We start from the raw sequence: 14,465 nt of genomic DNA on the forward strand, positions 1-14,465 counted from the left end.
TATACTACTGGTATATACACATGAAATCTAGTAATTTACATATTTCTTTCTAATGCAGGCATGGAAAAAAAAAAAGGTAGTTAATGAGAATGCCATTAATTTTGTAGGTATTTAGTAAAGAACCAAAGTATTGGACAAATTTTGATCTGACTTGTGCTAAATGACACATCGGGGATTACAGTTTGTCCTTTGTGGACAATGAATGTTTGTACCAAAATTCTCTGCAATTCATTCTGCAAGTAGTTGAAATATGTCAATAATAATTTAAAAAAAAAAAAAAACAGATGTCAACCTCACTGTGGCACTAGAAAAAGCTATTAGAGGAAAAGTATCACCTAAATCATTAAAATGTATCCAGGGACATTGACCTAGAGAAAGGTTGGGGAGTCAACAAAAGTCATTAGAAGTCATTGTCTGGCGACCATGGATGTCTGTACAAAAGCTCATTGGAATCCATCCAATAGTTGTTGAAATATCTGAGTCTGGATCAAAGTGACAGATCACCTAACTAATCCCTAGTGCAAGGTCGCTAGCATGGATCAATACTTAGTTACTGAACACAATCCCTGGTACAGATGGTTATCACTTCAACTAAAAATATTAATGTTAATGCACAGTGTGACTTGGTATATACACAGAACATAACACACCTAAAGGAACAAAGTACATCACTCATAAAAAAGGTATTTTTACTTTTACTTTATTTCAGGATATGATACCAGCGTCAGTTACAGTATATGAATTACTCTCAGATACACAATATTTGCACTACACTGGACAAAAAAGCTACGATAGCTTGTTTACCACTGTTGAAAATACGATCTTGGTCAAATAGCGACACTGTTTTCGATTTCTTTAGGGTTCAAGTAACTATAAGGCAGCTCAAGCTCCGAGTTTCTTTTGGTAATAGCCACACTGAGGGAAGACAGCTCTGCTTGAAAATCCTTGATCATCTGTAAGGCTGCAGGCTCGTCAAAGCGTTGGTCGGGATAAGTACCCAGAGGTACCTGAAAGACAAAACCAAAATGTCATGTTACGGAATGGGCAAGCTACAAAAGCGGAGATTGACAGTCCTTCACATGTGGCAGTTTTGATTGGAAAAACTAGGCCTATAAATCAAACTTACAAAGTCATCATGCTTCCAGCTGAGCTGCCACCAAATCGACATAATAAATCCTGCACTTGATTTATCTGGCATAGTTTCCAAGATGGTCTCTTTCCTCGACTGTCCTTTTGTGGTTGGTGGAGCTTGGAGCAGCAACACTGGACCATTAGGAATCCAACCTAGAAAATCAAACTTTGGAAGACAAACAGCAGCCATTAACACAAGCATTACTGGAGTTGTACAATTACATGAAGAGTTTAACATTTTGAGAAATTATTATATTTAGCCCCCCGACACTGGGCTCAGAACTGTGGAAGTCCAGTCCTCACAGTTCACACACCATCCAACTCTAAGCAAACTTGGCTTATTTATGAATATGCTGTGCTAAGCTAGCCAGCAGCTTTATATTTACTGTACAAACAACTGTATCAATCTTCTATTCAGACTCTCAGCAAGAAAGCAAACAGGCATATTTTGGTGCATTTTTAAAAATGTATCTTCGGTTTAAAGTAAATATATCATTTAAAATGTACAACTCACCGGAACTTTAAAAAAAAAAGGTAGAAACATTGATACATTTATGAAATATTAATTTATTATAAATGTAAACGTTTAATAAAAGGCAAAAGAGATGGAAGGAATCATTTAAATTAAAATTTTTTGCATTAGTGGCCATGTGTTCTCAGAAATCATACAACGGGAGTCAATTCTCAGTATTACAAAATGTTTACCTGTGAACTGGCAACTGCCGCATGCTTAACTGATGACGTAAAGATCACCATCGTGACAAACTTGATGAGTTCTTCCACAGTTTGAAAGCTTGAAGGGATTCCTGTCAGGAATGTTCTTGTTAGTAAAAATATACTTCAAAAAAGAGAATATTCTTAAAGCATCTCATGCCCTTTTTGTGTACAGTTATGCTATTAAGTATGCTTGTGCTTTTTAGCAGTCATATAAAGCATAGCCTACATAATTTGTGGTAAATTGGCTACCAGTGAAAACTTGAATCCTTTAATATCTCTTCAGTCTATCCCCTCCCTTCAGGACAAAAGATTATGTAATTACCAAGAACAAATAAAGAGGATGATATACAGATCAGGTTAGACATAAGATAAAAGGGACTTGTGCAACCGTTTTACATACTAAATATTTATGCAGCCAGTTTTGAGGATGAGAATGTAATGGACTACTAGCTACAAGTGAGATACCTGAGTCACCATTTCCCAGAAATCCATAGTAGAAGATCTCATTGACCCATCCCTGGAGCTCAGAATCTTCAGACACGTCACTGTCAGATGGATAATAATACGCCACCATTGCCTTGACAAAGCTAAGGACAATAATAAAAAAGGACCTCAGAATGCTGAATGCATTTCTAAGTTGAATTGTGATTTACAATATGAAAGCTTTACAAAATGTTGAGACTGGTTGACACAATGTGCCACACCTGTTGATGATGTTCCACAGCCTCAGTGCATCATCTCTGAAATAAAAGTTGGGGATGGACTCTAGTCCTCTTGCTACAATGTCTTCAGGCAGGCAGAGGGAGGTGTAGGTCATCTGGGACAGCCCCCTTCTCAATAGTTCTGTTTGTCCATCTGCTCCAAGTGACGACTATTCAGTATAAATAACACTAATGTAAAATGTCAGTTTCTTTCTTCATAAATTGCACATAGTGGTATATCATGTTACTGGTGATTATCATCATATTTAAATAATTTATCATGCCAAGGACATTTAATTGTTAAAATGCATAATGTCTATCTTTTTCCTGAAAGTAACTACAAGCTTTGAAACATACAAATATGGTTAATCTCAGGTTTTCAACTGAAAGTATGCTAGAGAAAGAGTGTATAAGTCATACATTTCCAAAAGTTCTACCGGGGCCATAAAGAAGAGCACGAGCGAGGATGTTGATATTGAGGGTATATCGATGATGGGGGATAAGCAGCTACGGAGAAGGAAAGAGAGGAGACACTAGTGACCATCATGAATTAAACATCTGCTGAGTTACAGACATTTACACAATTCTCATTTTGCCTGCAGCACTGCACTTTAAATTAGGGAAAACATTTAAATGAAAAGAACCTACCTTGTGCAGGGGATGAATCCCCGGGAGGTTGCGAAGTGTTGCGATTGTAAAAACTTCTGCCAAAAGATGATTGTCCAGTAAATGAACGACCAATGTGGCATAAAGGGAATCTGCATGCCTCACAAATATCTTGGCCAGAAGCCAGTCAGACTCTGAGTCACTTGGCAGAAAAATGGGGTTCTCCTCTGAAGGCTGCTGACCGAGCTGCGGGGAGAAGGCATGTTTAACTTTGGAAGAAGCTGGTCAAAAACAAATGCAAGAGGTCAGAAATGATTCACTAGAATATAAGCGAAACCTGAATTGCGATGGGCAGTAGTTTCTTCTCTGGATTCACATACAGTAGGCAGAGGGGAGCAGTCAGAGGCACCGGTTTACCATCAATAACTCTTGTAGGCAGACCTTCCATGATCTTGTAATCACTAAGGAATATATTGCCCTTCTGTAGAACATAAATTACTATCATGAGGTACGAGGGACAATAATGTTTAAAACAAATAAAAAAAATATGAGTAAATGCACTTTTTTCCATACCGCCATCTCCACAGTCAAAGAGCTTCCATTGGCCAGAAAAGGTTTCACCATTTCCTCTGTTACAGGGAAGTTCGAGGGAAGCTTTGAGCAACGGTGGATCATGTAGGGGTTTAATCCATTTAGAAACTGGTGTCCAAAAAAGTAGTCTTCTTTCCAGTGCTGCGACACATACTCTGGGACATAAATTATATATTTTTTTATTATATTATGTTTTACAGAGAGTAAACCACAAAACACACTATACTAAGCTCCTACCTACCTAAGAGCGGGGAGCTTTTGAACCAGGAGAACCCCTTAAGGGCCTCTAAGGATTCCCAGAGCTCAGTAGAATTTATCAGACCTTTCTGTTTGAGCTCAGCTAATCTGGATAAATAGATATTAAAAAAAAAATGTTTTTAAATGTTTAACTTTCTTTAATCCACTAGTTATTTGTGTTAAATTGTCCAGAATTGCTTTTTAGAATAATAGTAGGTTATAGCCCTTACGCTGCTTTTTTTATGTATGCAAATTGAAAGGCTTTTGAGAATGAGAAGCCAATTTCTGCAGGAACAGCTTTTGGATCGTTGATGTTTAAGATGTATGCCATTCCATCTGCATACTCCTCCCATCTGCGATGGAGAACAGGGAATAAAAGAAATCAAAAGAAGTTTTAAATAAGAAACTCATGTTTATAGAGGTGCAGCTTGTTAAACTTATAGATGGAACACTTACTTGTACATTAATTGTTTTCTGACCAATTCTTTTTTCCGTTGCTCTACTAGTCGAGGATGGAGATCTTCAGAAGGTTTTGTAGCTGTGGATCACAGCCCAGGGATAGATTAAAAAAATAACATTATAACAGATTGAATGAAATATTTCATATAAACATGATCTAAAAGCAATATTGCATCAGCTTTAGCCTTCACATAGCCCCTTTGACACGACAAATGCTTAAAAACGTACACGATGCAAGCTCTTTAAAGTTAGGAAAATATTAACCTTTCCCCCCTCTCAACAATGCAAATTCTCCCCTGGATAGCCATCTGTGACAGGGGAAGAGAATTTCATCCTCTTCTGGCGTCTTCACCACTATCTTTGAGCAAAACCAATCCTTTTCTGGGGACTCATGGAAAGGATCTCTCTCCAACTTGAGTAGGAGAAGACATCCTAAAGAAAAAAGCGTAGTCACAGAATACGTTCCCACCTACGGTTGAAGAAGATGACACAATCAGGAGTATTACCATAGACCAAATGGCTCAAAATAGTGACAATGCATAGATTTCCAAAACCAAACACCTTCTTTTATACGCAATTTTCATCAAGCAACCAAAAAAAAAACACCCAGCAAAAATCTAAATTTTCTAAAGTTCTAAAAGGTTGCATGTATTGTAGTTTTCATAACGTACCTTTCTGGTTTTATCATCCTGTTCAAAACTGGTCAGCAGAGTGTGCTCAGATTGCCTCTCAGTACCGATCAAGGTAACATACAAGTTATCAGGTGTGCCTGCACGCAGCATGCTTCCTGTAGTCACTTCCAGAGTGTACTCTGCCATAACGTCTGGCTAGCTACAACAACTGAGACATACAAAAGTAAAAAAACCCAACACTCATTATATAAAGTAAATAGCTTTGTTCAACCCCAAAACTATCAAATATGATGGCATCATAAAATTTTTACTCTTGGTATACAGATGAAGCCCTTTGGACAGACAACACACCTTTTAATTTGAACCTCTAAACAAGATCAGCAGGGATCCCAAAACCACTGGAGCAATTTAACAGCAATCACAGGTGTTGGACGTTTCCTGATTACAGGAATGAGATCTCAGAGTGACTTGTCCATCAAAAGGGCTCTGAGCAAAACTTTGGTCTTAAATCTGTCTAAAAATTAAATTTGTAAAAATAATTATTTTTTGTCCATATTCTCACAATTAATAAGTCATTCGTTAATTTTCCTGGGTGTTAAGATTCAGTCTAAGCCCCCAAATTATTTCAGTGAGCTCCAGGGGTTTCCTTAGTCAGTTAGGAGTGACCAGCAGAGGCAGCATCTACACACTTTCCATATTTTGGAAACGTAAGGTGATAGATTTTAAATGAAACCCCTCTGTCATCAAAGAACTGGGGTTTTGTTTCAGTAACCTAAAGTTAATTTAAGTCCTTCCTCTTGAAAAAAATAACAAGAATACATTTGCTCATGGAAATTATACCTTCAGGTCCTTTGAGATGCTAATATGCTGTACCTGGTAGCTACAGCTTTCTGGAAACCTGACAGCACAGACAAATGTTTACTCAACATGAGTAAAGCTCAAGATCAATTGTTTTTTTTAATCTTTTTTTGGCCATCTTTGCTTTTAGTAGAAAGTGGTAGTAGAGATGTGAAAGAAAATGAGGGAGAGAAGGAAAGGTCCCCAGTTAGATTCAAACCAGGGATGTTGCAGTTCATGGTAAGAATCTTGACCCCTAGCCACATGGGCACCCTGAGAGTTATTAAATTTAAGTGGTAGGAAGGGATGTTGCACCTTCTCTTATATAAATCCTGAATCCTGATCACTCGGATTCCTACTCTTACTGTTTTTATACAGTTTTTTTCTCTATCCACTTTGATGCTGTAACATTGGAATTTCCCCATTGTAGGACAAATAAAGGAATATCTTATCTTATCTTATCTTATCTTAGACCAAGTGGGAGCTGTAAAAAAAAAAAAAAATTGTTGGAATTTTAGACTAATTATTTTATGGTAACCATCTATTGCTGTTTGGTCCCATATGATCTAGCGGTCAGGATTCCAGGTTTTCACCCAGGCAGCCCGGGTTCAACTCCCGGTATGCAAAATTAATTATTCCAGAGGTATTAATGCTCTGTATACTAAACTGATGCACTCAAAAACTCAACTCATGCTTAATGTCATAATATTAGATCTAATTTCCTTCACCAGTAGTTGAACAGAGAGATACCAAATAACAACTATGCATTATTATTAACAGCTCTGCTCTATTAATTTCCCATACCGGGAGTTGAACCCGGGCCACCTGGGTGAAAACCAGGAATCCTGACCGCTAGACCATATGGGACCATATGGATGAGCAATATTGGTAATAATAACTTGAAATAACAGGACTGACAATTAGAGTTACTATCAGCTACTTTTGTAGTTCTTTGAGTGGACACTCTTAACCTGGGTCATGGATTTTGGAGACAGAATAGGACAGAGCTTTGATGAGATGTCTTCAGACACCGGAGAGCAGTGTTAAGGTTGCAGGAACCTTTTAAGAGCTATTATATCTAAACAACAGGATCTTAGTATTATGTAGCACTGATCCTTAACTGGAGTGAAAAAGTAATCTAATCTAATGGTCAGGATTCCTGATGTTCCCCTGGTGAACTGGGTTTAAGTCCTGGTGTGGGAAATTAAATGTCTGTGATCAATTATGACATATGTTTTTTTGATTCAATACATACACCCATGATTGCATTCACTATATGATATATGGAGCAACACTCATTCAGTTAACAACTGTCATTATTTACAAGCTTGGAATTATAACGATTACTTTCCCATACCGGGAGTTGAACCCGGGCCACCTGGGTGAAAACCAGGAATCCTGACCGCTAGACCATATGGGACCATATGAATGTGCAAAAAATGGTAATCACTGCTGACAAAGTATAGTTAAACCATTGTCAGTCCTGTTATTTCAAGTTATATAATATCTTGAAATGATAGGACTGACAATTAAAGATACTATCAGCTACTTTTGTAGTCCTTTGAATGGACGACCTGGCTCATGGATTTTGGAGACAGAATAGGACAGAGCTTTGTATGAGATGTCTCACACCAGTAGAGCAGTGGTGTTAAGGTTGCAGATACTTTTTAAGAGCTATTATCTCTAAACAACATGATCTTAGTATTATGTAGCAATGATCCCCCCTTAACTTGAGTGAAAACCGATTTGGTCTAGTGATCTGGGGGGTCTGGGTTTAAGTCCTGGTGCGGGAAATTAAATGTCTCTGATCAATTATGACCTTACAGATGTTTCTTTTTATTCAATACACACACCCATGACTGCATTCAGTATATGATATATGGAGCAATAGTCAATCAGTTCACAACTCTCATTCTTTACAGCTCTGTATTATAATTATTAATTTCCCATACCGGGAGTTGAACCCGGGCCGCCTGGGTGAAAACCAGGAATCCTGACCGCTAGACCATATGGGACCATATGAAGGTACAATAATGGTAGTTAGTGCTCACAAAGTGTAGTTAAATTGTTCAGAAGTTATTATTCAAGAGTTATTAATGATGGCACAGAGCTATTATTTGGTGTTGCTCTGTATACTCAACTCATGCTTAATTGACGAGATATTAGATTTAATTTCCCTCACCGGTAGTTGAACCTGGTTGAGTTGAACAGAGAAACACCAAATAATAGACAAGAAGTGGCATGCATCATATAATATATTTCTTGTCAAAGCGTAGAGACTGTTTTCTTTGATAATTGGCAAAGCCTCAAGACACTATATGGGGATGTACTTGGTTCTTCATGTGGACGGAGCATCATGGCATAGGTTGGCATTTTTGTTATGTAACCACACCCCCAAGCTGAAACATGATGTTCTTTCACTTCCTTGACAGAACCACTGTGAATGCCTGGCACCTCCACAGAATGTCTTGAATGAATAACTTTCCCATACCGGGAGTTGAACCCGGGCCACCTGGGTGAAAACCAGGAATCCTGACCGCTAGACCATATGGGACCATATGGATGAGCAATATTGGTAATAATAACTTGAAATAACAGGACTGACAATTAGAGCTACTATCAGCTACTTTTGTAGTTCTTTGAGTGGACACTCTTAACCTGGGTCATGGATTTTGGAGACAGAATAGGACAGAGCTTTGATGAGATGTCTTCAGACACCGGGAGAGCAGTGTTAAGGTTGCAGAAACCTTTTAAGAGCTATTATATCTAAACAACAGGATCTTAGTATTATGTAGCACTGATCCTTAACTGGAGTGAAAATGTAATCTAATCTAATGGTCAGGATTCCTGATGTTCCCCTGGTGAACTGGGTTTAAGTCCTGGTGTGGGAAATTAAATGTCTGTGATCAATTATGACATATGTTTTTTTTTATTCAATACATACACCCATGATTGCATTCAGTATATGATATATGGAGCAACACTCATTCAGTTAACAACTGTCATTATTTACAAGCTTGGTATTATAACTATTAACTTCCCATACCGGGAGTTGAACCCCAGCCACCTGGGTGAAAACCAGGAATCCTGACCGCTAGACCATATGGGACCATATGAATGTGCAAAAAATGGTAATCACTGCTGACAAAGTATAGTTAAACCATTGTCAGTCCTGTTATTTCAAGTTATATAATATCTTGAAATGATAGGACTGACAATTAAAGATACTATCAGCTACTTTTGTAGTCCTTTGAATGGACGACCTGGCTCATGGATTTTGGAGACAGAATAGGACAGAGCTTTGTATGAGATGTCTCACACCAGTAGAGCAGTGGTGTTAAGGTTGCAGAAAATTTTTCAAGAGCTATTATCTCTAAACAACATGATCTTAGTATTATGTAGCAATGATCCCCCCTTAACTTGAGTGAAAACCGATTTGGTCTGGGTTTAAGTCCTGGTGCGGGAAATTAAATGTCTCTGATCAATTATGACCTTATTCAATACACACACCCATGACTGCATTCAGTATATGATATATGGAGCAATATTCATTCAGTTCATAACTCTCATTCTTTAGAGCTCTGGATTATAAGTACTGATTTCCCATACCGGGAGTTGAACCCGGGCCGCCTGGGTGAAAACCAGGAATCCTGACCGCTAGACCATATGGGACAATATGAAGATATGATAATGGTAGTTACTGCTCACAAAGTGTAGTTAAATTGTTCAGAAGTTATTATTCCGGAGTTATTAATGATGGCACAGAGTTATTATTTGGTGTTGCTCTGTATACTCAACTCATGCTTAATTGACCAGATATTAGATTTAATTTCCCTCACCGGTAGTTGAACCTGGTTGAGTTGAACAGAGAAACACCAAATAATAGACAAGAAGTGGCATGCATCATATAATATATCAGCTACTTTTGTAGTCCTTTGAATGGACGACCTGGCTCATGGATTTTGGAGACAGAATAGGACAGAGCTTTGTCTCCACACACCAGTAGAGCAGTGGTGTTAAGGTTGCAGATACTTTTTAAGAGCTATTATCTGTAAACAACATGATCTTAGTATTATGTAGCAATGATGCCCCCTTAACTGGAGTGCAAACCCATATGGTCTAATGGTTAGGATTCCTGATATTACCCCAGTGGTCTGGGTTTAAGTCCTTGTGTGGGAAATTAAATGTCTCTGATCAATTATGATATGAGAGATATTTTTTATTTTTATTCAATACATAGACCGATGAGTGCATTCAGTATATGATATACTGAGCAATACCTCATTCAATTGACAAGTGTAATTATTTACAGCTCTCTATTATAACTATTAATTTCCCATACCGGGAGTTGAACCCGGGCCACCTGGGTGAAAACCAGGAATCCTGACCGCTAGACCATATGGGACAACATGAAGATGCGATAATGGTAGTTACTGGTCACAAAGTGTAGTTAAATTGTTCAGAAGTTATTATTCAAGAGTTATTAATGATGGCACAGAGTTATTATTTGGTGTTGCTCTGTATACTCAACTCATGCTTAATTGACCAGATATTAGATTTAATTTCCCTCACCGGTAGTTGAACCTGGTTGAGTTGAACAGAGAAACACCAAATAATAGACAAGAAGTGGCATGCATCATATAATATATTTCTTGTCAAAGCGCAGAGACTTTTTTTGATAATTGGCAAAGCCTCAAGACACTATATGGGGATGTACTTGGTTCTTCATGTGGACGGAGCATCATGGCATAGGTTGGCATTTTTGTTATGTGACCACACCCCCCAGCTGAAACATGATAGATGATGTTCTTTCACTTCCTTGACAGGACCACTGTGAATGCCTGGCACCTCCACAGAATGTCTTGAATGAATAAGTTTCCCATACCGGGAGTTGAACCCGGGCCACCTGGGTGAAAACCAGGAATCCTGACCGCTAGACCATATGGGAACATGTAGTCTAAAACCATGGTAGTCACTGCTGAGAAAGTATAGTTAAATTATGTTCAGAAGGACCAGACTCTGTTTCTCCATCCACCCTGAAGCACTGTGCTGACCAGCTGTCTCCGGTGTTCACTCACATCTTCAACACCTCACTGGAGACATGTCATGTGCCAACCTGCTTCAAAGCCTCCACCATCATCCCTGTCCCCAAAAACCAAGGACTCAATTACTACAGACCTGTCGCCCTCACCTCTGTGGTCATGGAGTCTTTTGAGTGTCTTGTGCTTTCCCACCCCAGAGCCATAACGGACCCACTCCTGGACCCCCTGCAGTTCGCCTACAGAGCCAACAGGTCTGTAGACGATGCAGTAAACATTGCCCTGCACTTCGGACCTCCAGCATCTGGAATCCCCAGGAACCTATGCCAGGATCCTGTTTGTGGCTTTCAATACCATCATCCCAGCTCTGTTACAGAACAAGCTCTACTAGCTCACTGTGCCTGACTCCACCTGCAGGTGGATCACAGACTTCCTGTCTGACCGGAAACAGCATGTGAAGCTGGGGAAAATGTCTCTGACTCTCAGACCATCAACACCGGATCCCCCCATCAAGGCTGCGTTGTTTCTCGTTTGCTTTTCTCCCTGTACACCAACAGCTGCACCTCCAGTCACCAGTTTGTCAGGCTTCTGAAGTTCGCGGATGACACCACCCTCATTGTCCGCCTACAGATGGGAGATTGACCATCTGGTGACTTAGTGCAGCCAGAACAACTTGGAGCTAAACGCTCTAAAAACAGTGTAGATTGGTTGTGGATTCAGGAAGAACCCAGCCCCACCCGCCCCGTCATCCTGTGTGACTCCACAGTCTACTCTGTGGGGTCCTTCCGCTTCCTGAGTACCATCATTACCCAGGACCACAAGTGGGAGCTGAACATCAGATCCCTCACCAAGAAAGCTCAGCAGAGGATGTACTTCCTACGGCAGCTCTTTATTTATTTATATTTTAAAAAGTATTTTATTTTTTTGTGATTTTTATGCACCAACGCACCAAGGCAAATTCTTGTACGTGTAAAAACTTACTTGGCAATAAACCCAATTCCAAATCTGATTCTGATACTCCCCCGGTGGGCTGGGTTTAATTCGTGGTGTAGGAAATTAAATGTCTGTGATCAATTATGACAGATTTTTTTATTTTTATTCAATACATACACCCATGAGTGCATTGAGTATATGATATACTGAGCAACACCTCATTCAATTAACAAGTGTAATTATTTACAGCTCTCTATAATAACTATTAATTTCCCATACCGGGAGTTGAACCCGGGCCACCTGGGTGAAAACCAGGAATCCTGACCGCTAGACCATATGGGACCATATGAATGTGCAAAAATGGTAATCACTGCTGACAAAGTATAGTTAAACCATTGTCAGTACTGTTATTTCAAGTTATATATTATCCTGAAATAATAGGACTGACAATTAAAGATACTATCAACTACTTTTGTAGGCCTTTGAATGGACGACCTGGCTCGTGGATTTCGGAGACAGAATAGGACAGAGCTTTGTCTCCACACACCGGTAGAGCAGTGGTGTTAAGGTTGCAGATACTTTTTAAGAGCTATTATCTCTAAACAACATGATCTTAGTATTATGTAGCAATGATCCCCCCTTAACTGTGCAAACCCATATGGTCTAATGGTCAGGATTCCTGATATTCCCCCAGTGGTCTGGGTTTAAGTCCTTGTGAGGGAAATTAAATGTCTCTGATTAATTATGACATGACAGATATTTTTATTCAATACATACACCCATGAGTGCATTCAGTATATGATATACTGAGCAACATCTCATTCAATTAACAAGTGTAATTATGTACAGCTCTCTATAATAACTATTAATTTCCCATACCGGGAGTTGAACCCGGGCCGCCTGGGTGAAAACCAGGAATCCTGACCGCTAGACCATATGGGACCATATGAATGTGCAAAAATGGTAATCACTGCTCACAAAGTATAGTTAAACCATTGTCAGTACTGTTATTTCAAGTTATATATTATCTTGAAATAATAGGACTGACAATTAAAGATACTATCAGCTACTTTTGTAGTCCTTTGAATGGACGACCTGGCTCATGGATTTTGGAGACAGAATAGGAAAGAGCTTTGTATGAGATGTCTCACACCGGTAGAGCAGTGGTGTTAAGGTTGCAGATACTTTTTAAGAGCTATTATTATCTGTAAACAACATGATCTTAGTATTATGTAGCAATGATCCCCCCTTAACTGTGCAAACCCATATGGTCTAATGGTCAGGATTCCTGATATTCCCCCAGTGGTCTGGGTTTAAGTCCTTGTGTGGGAAATTAAATGTCTCTGATCAATTATGACATGACAGATATTTTTTATTTTTATTCAATTTTTACATACACAACCAAGTGCATTCAGTATATGATATACTGAGCAATACCTCATTCGATTAACAAGTGTAATTATTTACAGCTCTCTATTATAACTATTCATTTCCCATACCGGGAGTTGAACCCGGGCCGCCTGGGTGAAAACCAGGAATCCTGACCGCTAGACCATATGGGACTATATGAATGTGCAAAAATGGTAATCACTGCTCACAAAGTATAGTTAAACCATTGTCAGTACTGTTATTTCAAGTTATATATTATCTTGAAATAACAGGACTGGCAATGAAAGCTACTATCAGCTACTTTTGTAGTTCTTTGAGTGGACACTACAGACGTATTTTTTTATTCAATACATGAGATAATGTGAAACACACATTTAGTTAACAACTGTCATTATTAATACCTCTGTATGCCAATTATTAATTTCCCATACCGGGAGTTGAAACCGGGCCACCTCGGTGAAAACCAGGAATCCTGAGCACTAGACCATATGGGACACATGAAGACCTGTTAAGGGTAGTGACTGCTGCCGAAGTATAGTCAAATTATGTTCCTAAGACATATGATTCCCTACTTAAAGCCTGGGAAGGACAGCTACCACAAAATAATTAGGTCATAATCTCAACATAATGTTCACAATCTCAATCTAAAAGTATGTATACTATAAGATATCAAAGGCAGACACTGAACATAACATTTAAAAAAGAAAACCTCGCAGGTTGAACTTACTGTATGTAAAAGACTTACAATTCTGAGCAAGTTATAGATGAATAGTTATTGAACTGATCTCATGAGCTGTGTCCCACATCCAGCTATGAAGAACATTTTGCAGATCAGAATTCAAATATGTAAATTATAACTGCTCCAGGAGAAACTAACTCCATCAGCGATTAGCCATACAAATTGCCATCCCCCAGACAGTGAACAAGTTTCTGTTGAAAGGCGGGTTTGCTCTGAGAACTGGTGCCCATAGCTCTTAATGGAGCTACACTGCTTAAATAAAGGCTTAAAAACCAGGGAGGTGTTTCTAATATTTTGTCCAGCACATTTATATTAGTAAGAGTTCGATGGTAGTAATAAAATGAAGGAGTTAATCCTTCTACCTTATCATCAAATGTGCATTACTTTTTCAGTTTTAGGTAATGCATGTTGAGCCCTGCTGGCATTAACAGGCACTTTGAAGAGACAGGGAGAG

At 38.9% G+C, this 14,465-nt stretch overlaps 1 protein-coding gene and 10 non-coding genes across 11 annotated transcripts; all 11 read right to left on the reverse strand.

Annotated features, from left to right (window-relative positions):
* Nucleotides 1-721: 721 nt before the first annotated feature.
* LOC127368619 (polyunsaturated fatty acid lipoxygenase ALOX8-like) lies at nt 722-5,384 on the reverse strand. The gene is made up of 14 exons (XM_051409610.1): nt 5,114-5,384; nt 4,707-4,911; nt 4,440-4,521; nt 4,214-4,336; nt 3,988-4,091; nt 3,729-3,901; nt 3,493-3,636; nt 3,198-3,401; nt 2,970-3,056; nt 2,553-2,719; nt 2,314-2,435; nt 1,837-1,937; nt 1,127-1,297; nt 722-1,007 (listed from the first exon to the last, which is right to left on the reverse strand). The coding sequence occupies exons 1-14, from the start codon at nt 5,258-5,260 to the stop codon at nt 828-830; spliced, it is 2,010 nt and encodes a 669-aa protein (XP_051265570.1). The 5' UTR covers nt 5,261-5,384; the 3' UTR covers nt 722-827.
* Nucleotides 5,385-6,706: 1,322 nt separating this feature from the next.
* trnae-uuc (transfer RNA glutamic acid (anticodon UUC)) lies at nt 6,707-6,778 on the reverse strand. The gene has a single exon. It is a non-coding gene; the product is annotated as a tRNA-Glu (tRNA).
* Nucleotides 6,779-7,259: 481 nt separating this feature from the next.
* trnae-uuc (transfer RNA glutamic acid (anticodon UUC)) lies at nt 7,260-7,331 on the reverse strand. Its single transcript has one exon. It is a non-coding gene; the product is annotated as a tRNA-Glu (tRNA).
* A 523-nt stretch (nt 7,332-7,854) lies between these two features.
* trnae-uuc (transfer RNA glutamic acid (anticodon UUC)) lies at nt 7,855-7,926 on the reverse strand. Its single transcript has one exon. It is a non-coding gene; the product is annotated as a tRNA-Glu (tRNA).
* A 467-nt stretch (nt 7,927-8,393) lies between these two features.
* Nucleotides 8,394-8,465, reverse strand: trnae-uuc (transfer RNA glutamic acid (anticodon UUC)). Its single transcript has one exon. It is a non-coding gene; the product is annotated as a tRNA-Glu (tRNA).
* A 1,046-nt stretch (nt 8,466-9,511) lies between these two features.
* trnae-uuc (transfer RNA glutamic acid (anticodon UUC)) lies at nt 9,512-9,583 on the reverse strand. The gene has a single exon. It is a non-coding gene; the product is annotated as a tRNA-Glu (tRNA).
* A 661-nt stretch (nt 9,584-10,244) lies between these two features.
* trnae-uuc (transfer RNA glutamic acid (anticodon UUC)) lies at nt 10,245-10,316 on the reverse strand. The gene has a single exon. It is a non-coding gene; the product is annotated as a tRNA-Glu (tRNA).
* A 471-nt stretch (nt 10,317-10,787) lies between these two features.
* trnae-uuc (transfer RNA glutamic acid (anticodon UUC)) lies at nt 10,788-10,859 on the reverse strand. The gene has a single exon. It is a non-coding gene; the product is annotated as a tRNA-Glu (tRNA).
* A 1,294-nt stretch (nt 10,860-12,153) lies between these two features.
* trnae-uuc (transfer RNA glutamic acid (anticodon UUC)) lies at nt 12,154-12,225 on the reverse strand. Its single transcript has one exon. It is a non-coding gene; the product is annotated as a tRNA-Glu (tRNA).
* A 528-nt stretch (nt 12,226-12,753) lies between these two features.
* Nucleotides 12,754-12,825, reverse strand: trnae-uuc (transfer RNA glutamic acid (anticodon UUC)). The gene has a single exon. It is a non-coding gene; the product is annotated as a tRNA-Glu (tRNA).
* Nucleotides 12,826-13,373: 548 nt separating this feature from the next.
* trnae-uuc (transfer RNA glutamic acid (anticodon UUC)) lies at nt 13,374-13,445 on the reverse strand. Its single transcript has one exon. It is a non-coding gene; the product is annotated as a tRNA-Glu (tRNA).
* Nucleotides 13,446-14,465: the final 1,020 nt, after the last annotated feature.

The sequence above is a fragment of the Dicentrarchus labrax genome, unplaced genomic scaffold (genome assembly GCF_905237075.1).
Source record: "Dicentrarchus labrax unplaced genomic scaffold, dlabrax2021, whole genome shotgun sequence".
Taxonomy (NCBI): domain Eukaryota; kingdom Metazoa; phylum Chordata; class Actinopteri; family Moronidae; genus Dicentrarchus; species Dicentrarchus labrax.